The sequence below is a fragment of the Colossoma macropomum genome, unplaced genomic scaffold, assembly GCF_904425465.1.
Source record: "Colossoma macropomum unplaced genomic scaffold, Colossoma_macropomum, whole genome shotgun sequence".
Lineage (NCBI taxonomy): Eukaryota > Metazoa > Chordata > Actinopteri > Characiformes > Serrasalmidae > Colossoma > Colossoma macropomum.
In genome coordinates, this window is record NW_023494792.1 from 45,209,968 (window position 1) to 45,234,228 (window position 24,261).

General features: G+C 37.7%; 1 protein-coding gene across 1 annotated transcript in view; it reads left to right on the forward strand.

The window, feature by feature from the left end:
• iqsec3a (IQ motif and Sec7 domain ArfGEF 3a) overlaps nucleotides 1–24,261 on the forward strand; it is a 112,631-nt gene that overhangs the window by 66,577 nt on the left and 21,793 nt on the right. The window contains exons 7-9 of the mRNA XM_036577325.1: nucleotides 11,446–11,571; nucleotides 16,439–16,538; nucleotides 19,718–19,879. Of these exons, the coding sequence (XP_036433218.1) occupies nucleotides 11,446–11,571; nucleotides 16,439–16,538; nucleotides 19,718–19,879 (388 nt within the window). The remainder of the gene's footprint in view (nucleotides 1–11,445; nucleotides 11,572–16,438; nucleotides 16,539–19,717; nucleotides 19,880–24,261) is intronic.

Here is a 24,261-nt window from a genome sequence, read left to right on the forward strand (position 1 = left end):
GCTATAGTTGCCTAAGTCCACTGCCACCTTAAAGTTCCTGCTACCATAACTTCACTGCTACCTTAAATCATTGTTACCTTAAATACACTTCCACCTTTAATCCACTACCACCTTAAATCTCCTGTTACCTTAAATTCAGTGCCCCTTAAATACACTGCTATCTAAAATCTCCTGCTACCTTAAAAGTGTGTGTGTGTGTTTGTGTGGTGTGTGTGTGTTTGTTGTGTTATATTTGGAGTGTTCAGTGTGTGTGTGGTGTGCGTGTGTGGTGTGTTGAGACACAAGAAAGGTGGCAAAACTTTTGCATTCCATTCATTCCTATAGGAAAAAAATCAGCAAAATTCCATTGTGTTCCATTCTGTTTTCATTTATATATTTAAAAAATTGGTAGCAAAAACCGATGCAGTGGGTGTGCACTGTTGAAGTTGACGCTGTATTTCCATTACAGACAGCTGTCCGCTTTGGGCCACATCGCTAAACACATGTAAGTTGAGGGTCAAAGAGAGAAAGTGTGTGCAAAGATAGAGGCCAATTCTGAATCCCAAAGCAACCTAATACTGTTTTTAAACTTTAAAAAAATCATCTAACATAATAATAACGTTTTATCTCAGTTAATTTGCATAAAGTTCATCCAGGACGAGAGAGCAGAGAGAGGACAAGCATCAGCGGTCGGTTGTGACAGTTCTATGAATATTTTATTGTCTCTAACTTTATTTTAGTGCACTGTGACATTCTGTTTGATGTAAAGTTTTAAAAAAATGTAATGGAAAAAGGCAAAGAATACAATGATAATGATATAAGATGTTATCGTTCACATCATATATATATATATATATATATATATATATGCTGCTTAAAATTTCAGCACCCCTAACTTAAAACACCTTCCTGCATCTCTGGCTTCGTCAGTTTGACATGGAAGCGATTTGAAGTCCTTTTTACACTTTCGCCCATCAATGTTCTCTCACTACAGTACCCAGCATGCACTATGCAGATACAACATATAAACATTGAGAATCCCCCCACAGCGATGAAGAAATGCACTGATGTAGAAATGTACTATTGTTCGCTACCTGGCTTCCTTCTACATTTCATTGCCAATTAGCAGGAAAAAAACACATTTCACACAGCCTGCCTGCAGTCGCAGTTTTTAAAACATTCCTTCCACCTTTAATATACATCAGTAGAAGAGTTTTTCTAGTCTTTAACCTGGAAAATCTTACTCTAGAGACCACTCTAGTACCTGTGTAGGAAGTGAGGATGTTTACAACAGATATAGGGGTGGTGTTTTTTTGGCCAGAGTGCCACTTTAAGGTATAGAATCCTCTTAAATAAATCTGCTTTACAGTGTCCGCTAATATAGATGCAGAATCATAGGACAGAAAAGACGTCATCTTTGCTTTTACTTTGGGTGGCAGTCCAAGCTCTGATATACTTTCCAGGCAGTTTACTGATTAACCCTTTTGTTGTCATGTGAAGCAGAGAGTACAGTACAGTAGTTATTGTTGTGTTTGGTGCTGTATTTCTGGTTTGTGGGATGTTAGAGCTGGTTTCTCTCACTCTGGCTAGTGATGGCAGGTTCCTCTGAGTGTCCTGGTGTGTGAATCATGCTGCTATTTGTAACCCTTTATTTATAAATAAGGCTAAAAGCAGAGATGTAAACAGTAGTGAGTGGGGTTTGGGTGATTTTGGAGCTGGACTGCTGGCTGATGGATGGTCACAGGTGGATGAAATCACTCTGGATGGTGAGGGCAGAGTCTGATGAGTGATCTGATGTGTGAATCATGTCACTGTTTTAACCCTTTGTTGGAATATGACAAAGCAATAATATCAGGATTTTGGGTGATTTTCTAAGCCGAATTACTCACTGATGCTGACATCACAGCTCGATGACGTCATGCTGGCTAGTTAGGGCATGTCTGTAGCCTAAATCGTTATGAGGTAATGAAGGCTAGAAGTTATCTACATGTTTACCCACCAATTGCAAGCTTCAGGTTCTTCTGGTTAAGCCCCTAAAATCCTAAAGTCTTATTATTAATTCATTTCACTGACTACAATGCAAACTGGTTGAGTTGCTCTTAAAGGGGCATATCAGCTTAAAACTAGTTATTTTACATACTGCCATGTTAGGCAGGTCTCTATAGTGCAGTGTAGCATCCCTCAGCTTCATCCAGGGACGCAGGAAGTGGGCGTGCTGATGGGGCTGCCGCACCCCCTGATTTCAAGACTGCAGCTATTAAAAACCATAAAAATAATAATACAGAGATCTGAATGCACAATTTGAATGCTTAAACATTTGAAAAACTGCAGTTGCAGACAGGCTGCTTGTTATGGTTTTTTTTTGATAGCTGGTGAATGTTGAAGGAAGCCAGATAGCGAACAGTAGTCTACTTTAAGGTATAGAGGTATGTGACAGACATTTGGACGTGCTGCACGTCCTGGTCAGTTAATGGTTAGACTGCCTAGTGTTTGAGATGGTGGTGTTTACAAAAGTAACAACGTAAATATCCACGTTCTACATTGTAAACTGAACTTTTAAGGTGATATCGCTATATAAAAATGTAGGATGCTGCTGTTGTGACTATTGGATGCAGTCTGTTCTGGTTATAGAACACGCTCAGGCATATTCAGCACCATATTCAGATCATAAATGGCATCTGTTTGATGTCGGAAACACGAGTCCCTTCAGAGTGAGAACAAAGTACACCTGAAACATTACATTTCTCTGTGTAGCAGTTCATGACAAAATATTACATTCCCACACTAAACTCGTTCCAGTCTTAACAGACAGAATGATAGTGAAAGGAGTGACATTCACCCTCTGAGTACGATAGGCTACTTTTAGACGATCATCTTAAGTGAATTGCTTCAAGTAATAATAATTCTTTTTAAAGCTTAGTAGTTTTTAAAGAAACGAGTGCCTGTCACTGAATGGGTTTATGAAGCCAGTCATTCACTTCTGTATATTAAAAGCTGGCAGAAAAGTGGGGGGGGGTTAGAGAAGGAGAATGGGAGAGGAAGGAAAAGAGGGAAAGAGAAGGAGAAAGAGAGAAAAAATGAGAGCAAGACAGAGAGAGAATGAGAAAGAGAGGGAAGAGAAAGAAAGAGAGATTGAGAATGAGAGCAAAAAGAGAGAGAGTAAGAAAGAGAGAATCAGCGAGGAAGGGGGTACCGAGAAGAGAGAGAAAATGAGAAAGGGAGAAAGACAGAGAATGAGAGAGAGAGAGAGAAGAAGAGGAGAACGAAAGAGAGAATGAGAGAAAAGTGAGAGAGAATCAGAAAGACAGGCAATAGAAAGAGGGAGGGATTAAGAATAAGAGCGAGGAGAGAGAAAGGAAGAAAAAAATCAGAGAGGGAGAGGGAGAGGGTGACAAGAAGAGAGGGAAAATGAGAAAGGGGAGAGAGCGAAAGAATGAGAGAGAGTGGGAGAGAGAAGGAGAGAATGAGAGACAAGGAGAAAGAGGGAGTGAGAGAAAGAAAAGAGAGAATATGAGAGCGAGCGAGAATAAGAGATAGAGAGAGAGCTGACAGTTGCTGGGTGTGGGTGTCACACACACGTGACTGTGATGATATGTCGACTCATATGCTTCAGCATACACACTTACTGCCATGAAGTTCACACACACACACACTGGTGAATCAGTGTAACTGCAGGCTGCAGTGTGGCTGCTCTCAGACAGTGCAGCACTAAATGTATCTCTCACACACACACACACACACACACACACAGGATTTCTTGTCAGTTAATGAACACATCACCTCAGCTCTGCTTAGCTTAATCATCACACACACCACTGCCTCAGTGCACACACACACACAGACAGCCTCGCTGAATCTTACCTCCAATTACACCCGCTGTATGTGCTTTACTGAGTACGCTCAGTATCTGCTCCCTCCACTGCCTGCAGCAGCATCAGCTGCATTTGGATTGGCTGACAACAAAACAGCAAAATACATCAGAGACCGCTTATAGAATTGTCTTCTTTTTTCATGATGTACGTTGTTGGGAGTGGCCTTTACACATGTAAAAATACAGTGCTATATTATGATTAACACCACCATCACCACTTAGAGAAATAAAAATGTGTTTTCCATTATACGCCTGTTGTTATCCTGTTGTTAAACTCTTATTCAGAATTGTTACAAACATATATACAGCATTTTGGAATGAAACTCAAATAAACATGAATAGAATATATTACAGCATCACAGTTGTTGCCAAAAGTAAGTAAACTGAAAGACAAAACTATTTTAAAAAACTGTCTAATACATTTTATTCATATCGAAACAATGTTCACATTTGAGTCAAATACAGTGGGGTTTAAAAGTCTGAGGTTAAGGAAAAGCTCTGAAGGAAATACAGTGCTCACAAGGTAAAATTGTGATAATTATGATATTATATGGTAAAATAATGTTTCTGAGCAATAAAGCAATGAGTCAATGAGGAAGGAAGGATGGGAAGGGAGGAAGAGAAGAAGAAAGCAAGGAAGGAAGGAGGGAAAGGAAGAAAGAAAGGGAGGGAAGGAAAGAGAGGAAGGAAGGATGGAAGAAAGGGTGGGAGGGAGGAAGGAAGGAGAGAAGGAGAAAGGAAAGAAGGAAGAAGAGAGGAAGAAAAGAAGAAAGGAAGGGAGGGAGAGAGGGAGGAAGGAAAAAAGGAAGAAGAATTAAATTAACATGTTTATCCAAACCACAATCTTCAGAAAACAAATAGGACAGTCTCATGTTTTTTCTCCCTCTCTCCAAGAATAAATTCTGATGTCACTGTTTTTGTAATCTTTTAGAGAGGGGTCGTCAAAGACGCCTCAAACTGCTCCAGTTTTGGTTTAGGTTGGGTATTTTTTAATTCTCGTTCCTCCCTCAGTGTAACTGAAGAGCCAGTCAGCTTAGTTTGACGCACAGCTTCCACAGATTCACACAACATATAGTTTGATGGCATGTTGTGGCTTCTGCAAGCCTCTCCTGCTTACACTTACCCATCAGCCTCTTATCTGCCTCGCAAAGCAGATACATTTACACTCATCTTCACAGAAGTATAAATCAGCTTCTAGCCACTGATCCAAGTCATTGATGGATACATGTATCCACATTTCACTTGTATTTGAATCTTTTTTTTCATATCAATTTAAAACAACTGTTCAGTTATTAATCTAGAGGCATTTTAATCAGTTTCTACTGTGAAACTCATTTGTAAGTTAGAATGTAGTTATCAGAGGGGAACTGAACTCTGAACCTGAACCAAACAGGTCCTTAAATATTAAGGTTTTAAAGGGTTTAAAGTCATTACATTAAGTCATTGTTCTGCTTTAAAGTACTGAGCAAAAGTCACAGGGCACTCTTTCATTTATGTAATGTTCAGTTATTCAAGTTTTTTATTAATGTCAGGAAAAAAGAAGGAAGCATATAATTTGAAAAAAAAAACCACAGAAGCCTCCAACATTGTGTAATTTTAAATCTATCAGTATTTATGTGTCCACTCTCTACTTTTGTGCAGTTTCTGCCACTTTAACTCTTCCCTCTTTCCAATCTTAAACCCAACCAGTTCCAGCTGTGTTCTCCCAACAAAAGCTGCTCCTCTCACTGACATTATGTTCCCCTTCAAACAGACACGAACATTCACTTAAGTAACTGCCCAAACTCACTATAACTGTATTTCATCCTCATGTGCATCTAAAATGGCTAAAGGAGATATTTCTCATATTCGATCATGAGATTATACAAAAAAGTGAAAAAACTGAAAAAAAGTTTTCAACACTGGAGCTGAAAAAAAGGGACCCCTAACAGCCGTGCAAGACCTGGTAGATCAGCAAAACTGTCACCATCAGATAAACAGTACTTAAAGCTTTCATCTTTGAGAGAGAGGAGAAAATCAAGCTCCACTCTTACTTTAGATCTGAAGGTGTCACAGGTGTTTCTGTCCATCCTTCCACTGTGAGAAGAAAATGAAAGGATGTGTAGCTGTCAAAAAGCCCTCACTGAGAAAAGGAAATAGACAAAGAAAGAAGAACATTTGCACTAGAACACTGAAAGTGGACATCTGAGATGTGGAGTAAAGTTTTATGTTCCAATGATCCTTGATGATTGTAATGAGGATTACTTGCATCATGAGAAGCAGAAAATGCAACCAACTTCTAAGACTGAACTTCAGAGGTGTATAAAATATGCCTGCAAATTTCTTTGAATAAATGAAAGCAAGTCTACTATAAAGAATAGAAAGCACAATAAAAGCAATACTAAATACTGAAATTTCTTTCTTTCATTATTAATTTATTTTGCATTTTTAATATTTGTTGCATTTTTTCATTTGGTATTATATTATTTTCTATTTTTTCACTGACACTGAAAAAAGAGGAACTTGTACTTAATAGCTCTTTTGACTGGAAAATAAATAAAGGAAAGAGTGGTCTCTGAATTTTGCACAGTATTATATATGGAAAACATTGGCTTCACATGGGTCAGTGATACTTTGTATGAGCATGTGGAACTGAATTCACTGATACGTACACATGTGGAACAGTTAGTGGTTGTATAGCTGGACATTAGTCTGCTTTTCCTCCAAACTGCAGCTTTTATCTTTTTAAAGTAAAAGAGGACAAAGCTGATCTTTTAGTAGCTGAGGTTAAGGCTATGGTTGGGTTAGAGATAGCACTGCAGGATTTACATACATTCATACAGAAGGCCATGGAAATGGAGGGAGAGAGAGAGAGAGAGAGAGAGAGAGAGAGATCAGCTGATCAGCAGAGGTCAGCTCGGTTGCTACATTGAGATTAAGGCCATCCTCTCTTTGTTCCCATTTGCTGAATTGGAGGAGGATATTCTGTCCTGGAACCTAGACTGAACCTCACTTACGCCAGAGCTGCCCACCTTTGGTTTGGTTTTGATTTTGGCAGAACAGCTGCTTATGGAATTTACTGACCTCCATCACTTTTGAGCACAGTGCGAGTATCCTTCATATGAAAGTTAAATCAAACTCAGCGTTTATTCAGAATTTCCTTTGGGAATTTGACCAAATGTAGCCGTGCTCTTTAATTTGCAGCCTCGCTGTTTTGCGAGCGATGTGAAAATTCAAATTGGCGTGGAGTGTAATGTCAAATTGGTTTAGAGTGATTTGCTTTGATCCAGCGTAATTCCTAACCTTAAGTCATGTCTCAGTAACATGCTACTGGCAAAAAAACAACCACTAACTGTTGAAAAGTCAAAGAGTAAAAAAATCTTTTGAATGCTGGTGTCTCACAAGTGTTTCAGCACACATGTTCAATTGACATCACAAATACTTTCTTTTACGGCAGCTGTTGATACATGGGGCAAACTATGCAAACTAAACTTTGACAAAATTCCATTCAGTCTAATATGTCAGAATTTGTCAAAATATGTACATTTAGAGTGAATTATTCATTTTAAATTATGTTGATTTTACATTTACTACATTTGGCAGACACTCTTGTCCAGTTTAATTATGTTATAGAGGACAGTGAATGTAGCATTAGGAGTCTTGCCCAAGGACTCATTGGTATAGTCTATCTTAAGCAGTCGCTGTTTCTATATTCAAATATGGTTGCTAATAGAGAGATGAGTTGTGCAATAGGATTATTTTGGTAACTTTATTAGTAACAATCACAGTGATGTTTGTGTCTGAATGGGGGGAATACTGGTCTTCTGTTGGTAGGCTAGGGTGTTATCCATATTAAAGACTTATACTCAGAGTCAGTAACTACTGGCAACTACATATAAATCACAACCATTTATTCTTGTTTTTTGAAAATATATTTTTCAGTACTAATGTTCAACATCTTTTTTCCACCATTGCTCTTTCGCTGAGATGCCGCAGAAGACAGTCATTGATATGTCGCTGCAAGATGACTGAAATAGTCGAATACCAGCTGTATTTTCTATGCTGGTGAAAGATCACATTGTTTGGATGCATTGGGTGAACTTTTTTTTTTATATTCCCATCAGTCAGCCAGGATGTTTAATTCAGCAATCAGATTCTTCCTACATTATCTAAGCCCTTAAGGATTAAGGAGTGTGCATGCTGCTTTCCACTGCATTTTAATTTCAAATATCCCTGATGCTGTGATCTTCACAGCACCCTACAAACAATTCAAATGCAATTTCCCTTGGTTTTAACTTCTCAATGCAATCAAATTAAACGCTCCATTCTGGAGATTTTCCTATTATATATGAGGGCCATTAGCTGCTGATTGTTTTGCTTAGCACCCATTATGGTAGCCTGTTTAAATATAGCATGCAAAATCAACACACTTGGGTTTAATGTGATGGTGTCACAGCAAAGGCAAAAGATGTGAGTCTTACAGTAAACCAGCAGTTCTTAACCATGAGACTTGACAGCTTTGCAGGTTAGTTCTTTAGCAGGCTTAGCTAAGGCCACTGCATGGCAAACACATCATGCAACATCCAAAAATTGGAAAACTATTGTTTTTAATGAAGCTGCCAACGTTCTGTTTCGACAAGCCCTGCTCAGCTTCTCTGTGTGCCCCAGTGCACCACTCATTATTTCGCAATTTCTGGGTTAAACTAGAAAGGGATAGTTTGTGAACAAACTTTATGTTCGCTTGACAAGGCCAACTAATAATGCTTCAAAAAGTTAATGCAGTTGCAGACAAACGTTGATTGTTAATTGGGTTTTTATAGAAATTCCTGGTAGTTGTTATGGTTTTGCTACAAGGTTGCTATGGAATTCTAGCTTGTTGTTCGGGCATTGCTTGGTGTTTGTTAGGTGGTTGCTAAGCTGTTGCAAGGTTGTTGTTATGGTATCGCAGGTGGTCGCCAAGGAGTTGCTAGACTGTTGCTGTGGTTTCCCAGGTGGTTGCTAAGGTGTTGCTAGACCATTGCTGTGATATCCTAAGTGGTTACGAAAGTTTTGCTAGGCCATCGCTGTGTCATCCCAGGTAGTTGTTAAGGTGATGCTAGGCTGAGGCTATAAAGTTACAGGTAGTTGTTAAGGTGTTGCTAGGCCGAGGCTGTGATATCCCAGGTGGATGCTTCTATGAATGTGACATAAGAGGTGTGTACAGAAACATTTTACTGACTGTAGTAGAATAGGAAATACAGCTATAAGTTCTTGGAATAAAATCTCTTTTCATTAACTAACATTAAAAGTGAAGATCATTTCACCCTCTCCTGTAAACTTACCATTCTAGAGAGATTTTTAGACAGTGATGATTTATTATATAAGTGGATTGAGCATTCCACCATTCATTTCTATGGATAAAAAAATATTTGAAAGAATTTTGCATGAACACCATAAGTCAAACTGGTTCATTTCAAGTCAACTTTTGACTTAAAGTTAACCAACAAGTCAACTTTTTTGGCAATAGGCTCTACAATCCTGCTAGGTTTTGTGGTTCTAGCTCAAAAGCAGTAGGAGGAGTAATGATGCAAATGTTCTGACCATAGAATAATAATAAGAAAATAAAGAATAGTAAGTTGGCTTTCTCAAACCAGCTTGAGTAAAGTCAGAACCAAACCACAAAAGCTGCAGGTCACGTAAGTTTTGAAAGGCAGTCCAAGAAAGCAGTCATTCTAAAGTCTTTAAAATACCAACAAACGCCAACAAGTAATGTTTCTAGTCTTTTTTCACTTCATTTCTTTTAGCTAGAAGATAGCAATTTATGAAAGTTAGTTGATACCAAATGAAATAAATTAATTAATGATATTGAAAGTTTTATTCTATTCAATTTTTGACGTGTTTACAGCTTGATGGTTGTCACTGCTCTCACTAGGATGCATTCTATGTTATTTGAGTCAAAATATGTTGTCCTAAACCAAAATGTTGGTCTCAAGGAGCAAATGTGAGCTGGGTTTATTTATGTATTCATTTATTTATTTATTTATTTATTTTTGATATATAATAATCAAACTAATATTACCATGGTGGCGAATTTTGTTGTTATTTCCAACTTTTCCAAACATAAACAAAGATTGCTTCAACTTCCTGTTAGGTTCAGTGAGATCTTTGCCAGTGCTCCGTAGTGCCGTAGCAAAAGTTTATACACCAGAAAAAAAAGTTCAGCATTTTAACTGGAAGAAGTAAACCTGGTTGCCTTGATATTTTAAGTGCATTGAACTTCTAATAGTCAGTTAACAGAACAATAATCTGTGTTTTATACTCTGGTAACTTATTATTTGAAGTTCAATTAACCTTAAGCTACGGTTGAAGAGACGTACAGCTGCCTGCATTGGGGCCACAGTTCCAATATTTGTGTGTTAGCCTGTGATACTCTGCTCTTTCTCCCATCTCTCTCTGCTCTGTGTGTGTGTACAGATACTATAGATTTCCCATCAGCGTCTCGCAACATCAGTCGCCTTCACACCGCTGTTTGTCTTGTGCTCTCTCTCTCTCCCTCGTCCCTCCACACAGGCCTGACTGTAGGCATATTACCCCCAGAGAGAGGCTGTGTGTGGGTGTGTGTGTGTTTGTGTGTGTGGGTGTGTGTGAGGGCTGGGGGAGAGATGGAGAGAGAGAGAGACAGAGTCAGGCTCAGATGTGAGAGTTCATTTAGATGAGCCAATGGAGCAGAGAGGGATCAATGTACCCAGTCCACGCTTTCTTTAACAACCGCTCTCATTGTTAAAGGAGTCTCATTGGCGCTACTTTACTTCTTCATCTCTGGCATCTCGCTTTCTGTCGTTTACAGTGAAATTATAGTGCTTGTCTTAATGCGTGGTTATAGTTAGCATGTCTTTGTGGGATTGAACTCTCATTGTGGAGCAAATAAGGCAGAAGTGTTTTCACAGCTAGAGTTACAGAGGTTGGATCTACTGAGATACTAAATCCTTAGGAGCCAAGAAATGTTATTGACATGTTGCTATATGATTATAATGCATTTACATTATTGCATAATTAATCACATAGTTAGTTATGTAAATAATAACATTTACATTCAATTTACATCCTATACCAAAAGATTCTAGTCAGCATTTTTGCCTTTTTTTCTGTTTTTCTTTTTATTGTCGAAAAATGACAAAAAACATGGATAAAATGTAAAAAGACATTTTCCCTTTTTGCAAAACAGGACTATACACACAACAATAACTTTTCATCAGATTCAAATCATAATAAGCTATCTCCTACTTACAAATGTGTACAAATGGGGATGTATTGAAAGTTTAGTGCTAATATTGTTTATCACTGGTAATAAGTACAACTTAAATGAACTAAAACTGAAAATTGTGCTTACAAATCTTAACTTCTCATTCCATGTCTCTCAAGCCACATGCTGACAGTATTAGAAGCTGAAGTTCTTGCTTTCTTCCTGTGAAAGTGCTGAATTGTGATGAGCTTTGTTTTAGGAGAAAGTGGACAGGCCCAAAGCTGGTTAGAAATGCCCATTGACCCACCCGTGCTTATTCTAGCAATGCTTTTTCACTGTTTTTCTTAAATATTCATACATATTTATCCTCCTCTGTTTGTCCATTTATCCTCAGGTCCTCTCAGTGCCCCACAGAAGACTGGTGTGCTGTAGCCGCCTTTTCGAAGTGACCGACATCAACAAGGCCCAGAAACAAGCTGCTCACCAGAGGGAGGTCTTCCTCTTCAATGACCTCATTGTGGTAAGAACCTGAGACTTGAAAAGTTGCTTATAAGGAAAAATTGTAGTCTAGAGATGTTTTGGAAAAGACATCCTTACACTCCCAGCAGTTGCACGTCAAACAAGCTTGATGTTCTGGCATAGCAGAAATTTTGTTGTCCCTATAGAAACATGAAACATGTTGGGTAACATTAGTGAAACATGTTGGCACGAATGGGGACAAATAACAACAGCTGCATAGCACAGTCGCAAACCCTCTTTTGGCATTAAAAAGTGACTGTCGACATAAACTTTGTATCCAGCTCGTACCATTTAGGAACACCTTGAACCAGATTTGCTCTCCAACCTAAACACAGAAAAATTATGCATCAAAATAAGTATGATTATCAAAAAGAGGTTGTATTAAATGTAGAGCTAATCCTGCTTGCTTCAAAATGGTTTCTATATTACAGCCTCCAACAGGCATATTAAAATAATATAGGTTTGAATTCTCAGTAATCAGGAAAAAAAAGAACTAAAAAATGTAAAAAGGTGCTTTCATGGTATGAAAGTGGTCTTCAGAGTGAATTTGGAGTATCTGTCTGACTACTGTTAAAATTTACTGACAACATTGCTATGAGAATATGAGAACATGTTTAAAAGCACGTTCTCCTTGAACCTTTTTAACTAAATCAAACATCCATGTTGCATTTTTATCTTGTGTTAGTGGGGGGACAAATGAGAATGTTACATTTTGGATTATGTTTGAAATATTTTGGCTTATTTGAAATAATTTATATTTTATTAAAATAATATAGCAATACTATATCAATATTATATCAAAAAATATGCTCTCTCACTGAGTAATATCTCATAAAGTGCAAATTGACAAAGGCACTATTTTGACAAAGTCAAAGTATTGGAGTAAGGCAAGTCATTATTTTGAGATGATTATATTTGAGATGAAAGTCATTGACATAAAAAGTAAAATTATGTACACACATCTGCTGAAAACAGGGGAAACAAAGGATGTGAGTTAAACAGGGGTTAATATTTTGCTGCGCATATTGTCACTGTCCAAAGAAAACCAAGTATGTCCAACATAGTCACTTTACAGTAGAGGGTAAAAACATGGTTTACTTTTAATGTAAGTTAATATAAAGATATTTTATTTTGGAGCAATGTTGAAGCATTTCTATTGGCCCAGTGATCGTGAAATTTTCACACAATGTGAAGGACAGCTGCTGTGTTAAAATGATGTATAGAAGTAAAAATAATAAAAAATGGAGATGCCTGTTTTTCTTTGGACAGCAACAATATGTTAATTACCTTAATTGCATTAAAGTTCTTAGTAGCTAACATGCATAATTCCCTGTCCCTACCAGTACAAAACATCTGTAGATCATTGATAATTAGCACCTTATTTGTAAAACTAATACAACACAACAAAAAAGAACAAACAGTACCATTATATATATTCACCATACATACATTCACTTTATAAGAAACATCTACCTTGTACTTATACTTAATTGCCACTTTATGAGATCCACCTACCTTATAAATCCACTATATACATTCACAGTTACAGACTGTAGCTCATCTGTTGTCATGCAGAGTTTTGTCAGCTCCCGTGTAGGAACATCTTCAAGTATATAAGAATGTTCTTCAATGTAGTTCTCCTGAGAAGAACCTGAATGCTGTCCTTGAATGCACTTACAAAGTTCTAATTATTTTAAGTTATTATTAGAGTGCTTGTGTTGTGACACAGTAGCCTAACCACAGTTTTGGCTTTAAACCATTCTGTGATTTGACTGTGTTTACATCTGTCCTTTTATCCTTAAAAGCTTTATCTTTAAATATGTGCTGTGAAATTACAGACTGATATTAATCTATGCGGTGTGATTTGATCCAGTTACCATGTTACAGCACACATATCTCTGGGTAATTATGTATGAGTTATACAATTAAATTATATACATATACACATTACATAATTTAGGGATATAATGTACGTTACATATTCAGGAAAACCTTGTTGGAAAAGCAGTAGTTCGTACAAATATAAATACCCTCACCCTGTTACACGTGTAATTTTAAAACAGAACATATACTACTAAAACAGTCAGGATACATGTGCCATTACCTGGGTAAAAACTGAAGTTGATACACATGTGTATTTACATAAGCTGTACTGCTGTACTCTCTCTGTAACAGTGATTACATCACCGGTAGTTACGTTGTTGTTGCATACATTGTTAATGTGTAACTACACAGTAATTAGACGCACTTAATCTAAAGTAGGACCTTAATTTTATACCACATCATAATCATTGCACTTTGTCCCCCAAGATAAATATTTTGGGCACCCCTGCCATAGAAGAACCACCTTTGATTCCCAAAGGAACCATGTTTGAAAGGATATATATATAAGTGTAAAGAACATTTTAGAGGTTTAGCGAACCTTCATATTATACACAGATTCTATACCAATTTAAGAGTTCTTCCTAAGACCTTCACATTATGTGGCGGTTCTTTAAACATCAAAAAGGTCCGTGACATGCACACATCTCATTTACAATAAATGGTTCCACTGGAAGATTCTCTAGGGAACCAAATGATGCTTCTGTAGCATTTCTCAAAGAACTGTTTCTAGCTTTTTTATTTTAAAGATTTTTTTAGATTGTTTATAATGCATAATGTGAATTTTTTAAGTAAAATGTATTTTTTGTTAGGGTTTTTTTTTTTTGGGTCTCTGATCTTTTTTTTTTTTTGCGTTGTGGGAAGCGCTGTCCGTCTGACCTAATAAACGCTTTCAACTGCTTCATTTTCAGCTTTTTTTCTGTAAGCGCTAAATGTCTTTCTGTGCCTCAGAGCTGGTAATTACAGCCTTCTTCAGAGCAGAAAATGTTATTGCTTTTGTTCTCTCACTGTTTTCCGCTGTAATTTTTGTTTTCATCTTTGTAATGGACAGTTTGAGGCAAGGACTGTGTTTAAAGGTGCCATGTCGAGACATCGGCCACTGCATGGACAAAACTTTGGAGTCAATAATAAAGTCCTCTCTGCTCCCCCCACACACGCTCGTCTAGCTAAGTCATTAATTTTGTCCAAGTCACACAGAATGGCTCCTGAAATTAATCACAGATTAAACATCTATTATAATTAATGTAGCCATTAGGGCGACTGAGAGGTTATCGCACATGAGTATTAAACTATTCTCATAATTACAAGTTCCCATCTTAATCTTCCAGCGAGAAAAAAATCAACAATTGCATTTTTTTTCCCAAAAGTGCTGAGGAGAGTGATTGTGCCCAGAAGGGGTGTGTTTCCAACTCTAATTCCAAATCACACATCACGTTCAGGACAAAACCATTGATTTGGCATGACAGAGAGAAAAAAAAGTCCTAATTAACCAAATCACTAACCTTCTCATTTTGAATTCAGTATGAAGGTTATGAGGTTTGAGAGATATCAAACAAGGAAAAAAAATTCAAAGCTCTAACAAGAATGAGTCAATTACGCATAATTATGCTCCAGTTATGTAATTATGATGTTGTTCTCACGATGGCTGCTCAGAGTTAAGCTAACGCGGGGTTTGCGGTATTAATTGCGGAGAGACTGACGTTAGAGAGTCGATCATTACTCTTCTTCAAAGAGGCTTGGCACTCCTGGACGTCTGTGTCAGAGTGATGTATAGTTTTAATATTCCAGCTTTGTGAGTAGGCCTGTGGGAGGTACACTAAGTAGACAGTAGGCTCTCATCTCTCTTCCTATCTGTACCCTGCTTTCTTTCTTTTCTTTTCTATTCACTCTCTCTAGCTCCTTTCCCCTTGCTTTGAGTTAAAGGGATAGTTTGGAGAGGAATCAAATTTACACAGTTTTCCCAAATGTGGTCGATCAGGATATGTCCAGTATTTGAAGTTTGCTTCTTTAGTTTTGCTAGTTTTGCAGAAAAGAGTACGCTAAACAGTAATAGCACCTGTCTTGACGCCTGAATTTGGTTCGTACTTTTGTTCACTTTTATAGACAATAGCAGGGATGCAGAAAAGCATTTTAAGCTTGGGGTGCTAAAAACTTTATGCAGCATTTAGATGATGTGAACTATAATGTCATGCAAAAGTATTTGCCTTTTTTCAGTTAGAATTTTTTTATACTTTACATCCAACAAAATGTGTCATACTGCACTATGATGTAGTGAGAGACCAAAATATATTTATATACACCGATCAGGCATAACATTATCACCACCTTTCCTGTTTCTACACTGATGATCCACCACCCAAATAGTACCTGCTCTGTTAGGGTCCATGGGGCTCCTGACCACTGAAGAACAGGGTAAAAGGGGGCTAACAAAGTATGCAGAGAAACAGATGGACTACAGTCTGTAACTGTAGAACTACAAAGTGCACCTATATAGTAAGTGGAGCTGATAAAATGGACAATGAGTGTAGAAACAAGGAGGTGGTCTTAATGTTGTGCCTGGTCGGTGTAACTGACACAACAGTCCCCTGCTGCATGCCCCCTTTCTACTCTCTCATTCTGGACTAACTTCATACAGATTAACTAAAAGGCGACCAATCAGATTGTTGATATGTGGCGGGGTAACTGATGATGTCACACCCACAGTCACTGGAAAGTGAGAAAAATAACAGTTGATAAAATGTTATTATTACATAAGATGATTTTTTTTTTCGTTTAAAAACAGTATTAGGCTGCTTTGGGGTTCAGAACTGACCTCTATCTCTTTCTGTCTTTGAACCTCAACCTGTGTGTGTTTTAGCGTTTAGAGAGTACAGCAGTTTGCATCCTTTATTTTCTTCAGCTCTCGAAAGGCAGTTCAGCAGCAAGCATCATGTTATGTAGTCTTTGCTCATGTATGTGTCTGATAATTGTCTTGTTTTAACCCTCAGATACTGAAGCTGTGTCCAAAGAAAAAGAGCTCTGCTGCCTACACTTTCTGCAAAGCCATGGGCCTGCTGGGCATGCAGTTCCACCTGTTTGAGAATGAATGTAAGAGCCTGGCACCATTTTATTTTACTATTATTATAGTACTTGTCATCATCATTGTTTATCTGTTAATGTGTTGGTTCTTCAAACACAGACTCACAGTGTCGTTGATGCACAGCACTGCTCTTTTGAAGCGACAAAAGTTCATTGAATGGTACTTGCGCCCCCTTCTGGATAATTAAACGCCTGCTAAACATGAGTGTGTGAATATTAGACAGGTCAGTGAGATTCTTGGCATCTAAAAATAACATCAACTGGAAAGAGAAGACTACAGAGCCCCGGACAGAGATGCGCTCATTAGGTTTGATTTTGATTTGGTTGCGTTTTTGAGGACATTGTAGTTTCCCTTCACAGTAGAGCCTCATAATCAGCAAATGGCCCCAGTGGAAGCCATATGTCCAGAAATGCTGCTGGCTTCTCTGGACTCAAGAGTCTCTTGTGCTCTCTAGACCAAAGAAGAATAGGACCGTCCAGATTGTTATCAGAGTAAAGTTCAAAAGCCAAGGTCTGTCATTGTATGGGGGTGCATTAATGCCCATATCATGGGTAACTTTACTATCTCTGAAGGCACTATTAATGCTAAAAGATATATACACATTTTGCAGTAACGTCATATGCTGCCTTCTAGATGACGTCTTTTTCAGGAATGTGTATGCTTATTTCAACATGACAGCAGCAGGCTACAAAAAGCCTGTGTAATCAGGAAGTGCTGTGCCAGAGTGGCCTACTTCCAGTCCAGACCTGCCTACCATTACAAAATGTCTGACACATAAAAAAATGCAAAGTACGACAACAAAAGCCCAGTTGCACAGCTAAAGACTGGCACAACAGAAGAATGTTGGTGTCTTCAATCCTCAAATGATTATAAAGTGTTTTTAAAGGGAAAGGAGATGCAACACAGTGGCAAATATGCTCGTCCCAACTTTCTTTGAAAGAAGTTGCAGGCAAATTCATAAATTAAAACTGCGAATATTGCACATAATGCCCCTGACTTTGAAGCCAAACTTCTCAAACTCAGCCTTGAGAATGAACCACAGATGCGTGTAGGTGTGTGTAATGATGAAGGGGTGGAGCCAGGGAGGAGCAGGAGCTGGAATGGGCCATTCCAGACTCCCCTGAGGCGTCAATACATTTAATACAGTACAGAATTTACTGATCACGGCTTTCTGTTTTTTTAGCATTTCACACACTGTCCCAACTTTTTGGTAATTGAGGCTTGTAATGTATCATGATGATAATAACATTTCATCATGTCGCCAAGCTCTAGTGTGTTGGAATCTGTGCAGTAGTAATCTCCTGCCTTTTTCCAGACTCCGCCCTGCGTAAATGTGTGTGAGTGGTGGGGGGGGGGCATTTAGTCGTAACTAGCTCTGTCATTTTCCCATAAACAGTTGCAAAAACATCTCTCTCTCTCTCTCTCTCTCTCTCTCTCTCTCTCTCTCCCTCCCTTTCTCTCAGCCTCTCAGCGGCTCTGCCTTAATTAGTCGCTGTGAGATCATTGCAAGTCATGCTCACATTTTTCCCCTCCATTTTGCTCAGCTCTCGTTTGATTGATTCAGCCGATCAGACTCGAAGAGAGTAAAATCCAAACAAACAATCAAGCACACATGTCCAGAGGGACAGAGAGCGCTGCAATAGGCAATAACAGCAACTCAGTTACTGTCAAGAGGTTTTGGTAAATACACAGTCTGGAAGTGTGTGTGTGTGTGTGTGTGTGTTTGTGTGTGTGTGTGTGTACTGTTAGATCACAGTTTATCAGGAACTTCATAGTAAGTGCAGACAGTTCATGGATTGATGAAAATGTAATTTATTTGCAAATACAGGTGGCCACCAGAGGGGAACATCCTTCATCTGAGGTCTCTGGTGATGTTAAAGTTCTTAATAAAGTTCTAACAAAGACATTGTGGATAAGAGGAAAGTCAAGCCATAAACTGACTAGAACATCAACTGGCGGACTGTTTTTCTGTTTGTGGACCCAGCAAAATCTGTCCTCCATCTTTGTTAACACTTGTAGCTGAACCCCAGGGACAATGTCTTATTTCTTTTAAAATCTTTTACAGGTGAAGATGTAGAAAATCTACACAAAAATGTAGAGTGCTGTCCGAAAGTCTGAGACCACATTGAAAATCTGCTATTTTTCTCTTGTAACCTGGAAGAAAACAACTGATTTTTTTATAATTTTGAAAAATTTAAAAGAAAGAAAAGTTCAAATTCAAAAGAAGTAGAAATATTAAAGATTCTGCAATATTATAGCTCACTATAAAAATACAAAAAATTGTAAATATGTTAAGGCCCTTGGACAAATGTTCAGCTTTTTTGTAGCCTTATTCTTTCCTTTGAAACCCATTTTCAGATGACTTTCAGGTGGTTTCACTCAACTGACCAGAAGCTTTTGTGCAAACTTATAGAGTCAGTGCCAGTTCAAGTGCATGCTGTCATTAAAGCAAAATGGGGCATACCAAATACTGAGAAATTCTGAAATGTATGTAAAAAGGTTTAAAGATTCTAATTTCATGTTGATGAATGCAAAATAGAAGAATTTTCACCAGTGGTCATTTTTGTAAAAAGTTAGCTAAGGTGATGTTAGCTATGCAGCTAATGCTAACATCACTCTCATGTAGCACTCCCTTTTGTTGTCGTTACTGTGACCATTCTACTGTTCTCTCAAGTAGGTGAAAAACTAAAACTAGAATTCTATGTTCATTTGGTTCCCACTTGGGTCACTTCTTGTTTTTGAATGTGCCTTTATTGTTGGATGCACTGTGATGTGTGATGTAAATGACATGTATATACATTTAGAATGCAGTTCACATCACTGTGGAAATGCTTATTGATTTGTTTATCAAAGTAACAATTAAAGTGATTCAAAGTTTAAAGTACAGTATGTTTGTGTGTTTACTTGCTTAAAAGCAGAATAGTATTGTTGCATCAGGTTGTTTACATATTAAAATGATTACAACAATGGCCTTGGGAAATCGCATTATTGGCAAAAAAAATGGAGACAATCCCTTGAATCAACTCCAGCTGGACTCAAATGAACTTCACAAGTGCTAATTCAAGTAGTGACTGAACACAAACTGGAACTCACTTTTATGATAAGAAAAACTTAAAAACATGAAAAGAGAACTCCCCTCATCTCTTTTTTTTATCTCTCGCTCTCCCTCTCTGTCTCTCTCCGGCAGACTATCCTCATGCGATAACCATCGTGTCTCCAGTTTCCGGCTCAGATAAGAAGCAGGTGCTGAACTTCTGTGCCCAGAGCTCAGAGGAGCTCCTCAAGTTTGTGGAGGACCTGAAGGAGTCCATCGCTGAGGTGACTGAGATGGAACAGATAAGAATTGAATGTGAGTACACCAATCAATGCAGCACAGCATGTATTTGTGTGTTTCTCCAACATTCAAGTCTTGACATTATGGACCACTGCCATAAGATCATTATCATTTTTTCTGGACCTAGTCCATAGACCAAATCAATATCATTTAGCTGATACAATCAACCAGGGTTAACTCTTAGATGATGTATCGCTGCCAGCAATGATATACGTAGAGTACAATTCAATATTAAGTATTTCCCACTGTAATGTACTGAAAAGTGTAATTACATAATTACACATAAGTAGTAAAGGGTTCTAAGGGTTAAGGTTCTACAGACTAATTTTGGAGGTGAAAATGAGTTCACGTCCTCTACTATGAACACACATGATACACAAATATGACATTTTCCTGCAAATTTTAGTGCATGATTTCAATTTATTTGCTGATTTGCTTGCTGTTTAACATATTGGAAAAAATAAAAAAAATAAAATATAAAATGTGGCCTGTGCAAATATGGCACATTTTATATTTTATTTTATTTTTAATTATTTTCCAATATGTTAAACTCAGCTAATAAATAGAAATCTTGTATTAAAATGTGCAGGAAAACGTTAGAGTTATTTAAGTGCGTTCTATGTAGAAGATGTGAACTTATTTTCACCTCCAAAATTAACAAAACATGTCATTTGAGCTGGATAACTTTTGCATGTGAATGTATGTCTGCAGTATGCATTCAGTTATGGACAGTGATTTCAACACAATTCCCTGTACTCTGTAAAATATGAAAAAACACATTGACTCAAAACAAAAGCATATGCCTGTTTAGTTTTGTATTAGAGTAGTGAGCTCTTTAGGGAAATTTGTGTCTATGGTAATTGATTGTATAACACAGATTCAGCAGATAGAGATTAGAAGAACACTGGGGTATTCCTTTAAATTCTCTGTCCATATCAGTAAAAAAATGAGTAAGGCTCTACTATGGACATGTAGCACCTCCACCATGAAATCAGGATTTGGGGGATGAGGAAGCATCTTATGAGTCAGTCTAGAGAATCAAATTACCACAGAGATGGGATAGGGTTGGGATTTACAGCTGTCAGTCACGCCTTCTAGCTCTCTGATTGGTCACACATGCTGCACACAACCAATCAGCCTGGCTCCGCTTAAGTGCACAGTAAAATTGTACCTAATCCAGACACCATTACAGAGCTCACAACTGTAGAAGTGGAGAGCAGTGTGTGTGTCTGCACGTTTTGCATTAATCCAGTGGGGAAGTGAGTGAAGCAAAAGTTATATAACCTAAGAAACGATCCAGTAGGAGAAGAAGGTCAGGGACAGTGTTGGCTTTTGCTAAAGTTTTTCAGCTAAGCGAAAAATCTTGCTTGAAATGCAGCAATACCGTCTCCTGCATCTTAATAATTAAAGGGGCCATATCCTACATTTTTCTTGCGTTTTATTTCTTCCCCACTTAGGAGGGTATGATGTAAAAGGACCAAAAACAGTCACAATTCATTTTAACATGACCATTTCCAACCTCTCTTTATCCCTTACAATTAAACAGGCTGTTTGTCTAACACTGTCTTTAAGACCAATACATGTAAATGAGCTCTGTTCTGATTGGCTGCCATCTACCCTGAAAAAAAAAGATCAATCGAATTTATTTGAGTTTTCATTGACTTCACATGACTGAAATATACAAAATATTACACCAATTACTTTCGCTCATTTGACTTACTTTTTGCAAGAATTGCATCATTTGTATTTGCCTTTATTTTTTCTATTGATGTTTTTTTATTTTTCCTTTGCTTGGGTTTATGTAAAGCACATTAGATTGGCTTTTGTATGAAATATGCTGTATAAATAACTTTGGCCTATATTGTATTCCAATGTACAAATTTGAATCAAGTAAATTCAAAGTGCTACCTGTGTTTATTGCACCTTATTCAAAAAGCAGTCCAGGCTATAACATTACTTATAACCTTAGTAAGAGTGGGTGGGGCTAAACTGCAGTAGACTGAACAGGCAGGTACATGTTATTGCACCATTTTTTGTGACATCACAAAAGCAATTCATTCGAAATGAGCTGAAACGTACTTTTCAGTATTTGTTACATATCTGTATGGACTTGAAAATGAAACACCTTTTCTTATTGTTATACAACACTGTTTTCCAAAAAAGTTTCAAAGTGGGCATATATTTTGCACAAAACAATAAAATTGCTCAGTGATTTTTGAAAACAAATATGTAGAATACACACATATTCAAGATAATGATTGAGATATCAATCAAAAATAAACATTATATTGTTGCAGCCATACCCAGATGTTATGTGTGTGTGTATTCAGCTGTTTGTGAGGACCAAATGCTTCCAGGATAATGAAAACATGAACATTTGACTTTTTGGGCACATTTGTTTGCTTCAGCAGAAAAAAAATGCTTTCCTCTCAAAAATACTGCAGCTTTTATTTAATAAGAAATAAAAGAGGTCAAAGCTGATGTCTTGGCTGCTGAGGTTAAGGGTATGGTTGAGTTATGTGGAGCACAGCAGTGTTTAGCTGGAGTAACACTGAAGGTCATTGAAAACCCCACACAGACAAGAGTATAAATATCAGTAGGCAACCCTCAGGGTCTTCTAGGCTTTCACAGAGGGCCTAATGATTTCTGGCAGCTATAAAAATACATGTCAGAGATTTTTAGTTCACTTGTATTTAATGTAACTATCATGCTTTTTGTTTTAAACTCTGCAAGTATTGTAGGGCTACTCTTATTTCATTGATAAGTTTTCATTGTAAACAAAGGGGTTAAAATCTTGAAACACCCAAATGGAAAATTGTTCAATCACAATTTTTTTTTTCTTAGTAAATACAATCAAGTGAGCTCTCCCATTACTAAAGGCTTCAGGAGTTATGCTGAAAGCCTTACACATCAGATTAACTGGCATAATCAGGAAGTGACAATGGAATCAACGATTTACATTAATAGCATTTTGCCTGAGGCTCTAATCCAGAGTGACTTACAGTTTAATCATTTTACACAGGTAGGCGAGGGTAGCATTAGGAGTCTTGCCCAAGGACTCTTACTGGCATAGTGTAGGGTGCTTTCCCAGGCAGGGGATTGAGCTACAGCTACAGTGTAGAAAGCAGAGGTATTACCCACTGCACTATACCAACCACAAGTCATATTCATTCACAATGAGCAGGACCACTTTAGTGAGAAGAACATCACTCCAGGCCAAGTCCTAGATACGAAAGTTCTAGATAGGAACAGTGGCCTGACCAGGTTTCAGTCAGTTGTTAGAAATGGAAAACAGTGGCCTCAACTTTGTCAGATCTCTTTACTCAAAAAGTCACCATAAAACTGCAATATACAAGATACAGTTTATGTTAACATATGTTATATGCTTCAGATAAAATGTTTGGGTTGTCTTTTACAAGCTTTAAATGTCTGTGTTTAATATAAAACAGCCAAAAAATGTTAATGTGCACCAGCGTTAGCTTAGCGCTATCATATCATTAGAAACCTCATAGTGGGTGCTAGCAAAACGTAGCATTATTGTTGATGTGGGCTGTGTATTTCTTCTATTTTTTTTTTTACTATGATTTTGTCATTTATGGCCTGAAGGCCTAATTCAGCTCTGACAAATATAAATGTTTTTGTGAGGTATAGACTATAGCTAAGGGGCTTACTTATACTGAATTTAGTGCTGAGTGTGCGAAGGATGAACATTGTCCAGTCCATATAAAGCCACATTTTAAAACATAATTCTTACTTCTTCAGGCACCTTGTTTCATCTTCAGTGCCTCTGAAAGTGAGAGAAGTAGAGCAGGTCCTGATTTGTAATCTAATCAGGTGCAGGTACAGAGTGCGTGTGAGAGATATTAAGGTATGTTAATATAGTGCTTAGATGGGAGTTAGCTCTTTGATCTTTTTGTCTCTTTTTTCTTTATTCTCTCAGCACAACACCTGAAACAGATTAGGTGCATGTGCATATGTCTGTATGTGTGTGTGTGTGCTCTCCGTTTTGCCTGTGTGTATCTCCTTTGAGAAAGTGGAGATGTTTTGATGTTCCATTTATTTGTTTCCTCTGCTGCAGAGCAGTCAAGCTTCCAAACACCTTTCAAAAGATTAAAACAGAGAGGGAAGGAAGACAGAGAGTGAGGGACCGGAGCTCTAGATCTGGAAACAGATCACAAGGGTCAGGGAGGAAGAGAGAAAGTGAGAAAGTATTTATGTGAGATATGCACCTTTTACCCAAAAGTTTGCAGACACCTGCTTATCCAGCGTTTCTTCTGAAATCAGGGATACTAAACGAGAGTTTGTCCCCTCTTTGCTGCAGTAACAGCCTCTACTCTTCTGGGAAGGCTTTACACTAGGTGTCAGCATCGAATATTGCTATGAGGATTTGATTGCGT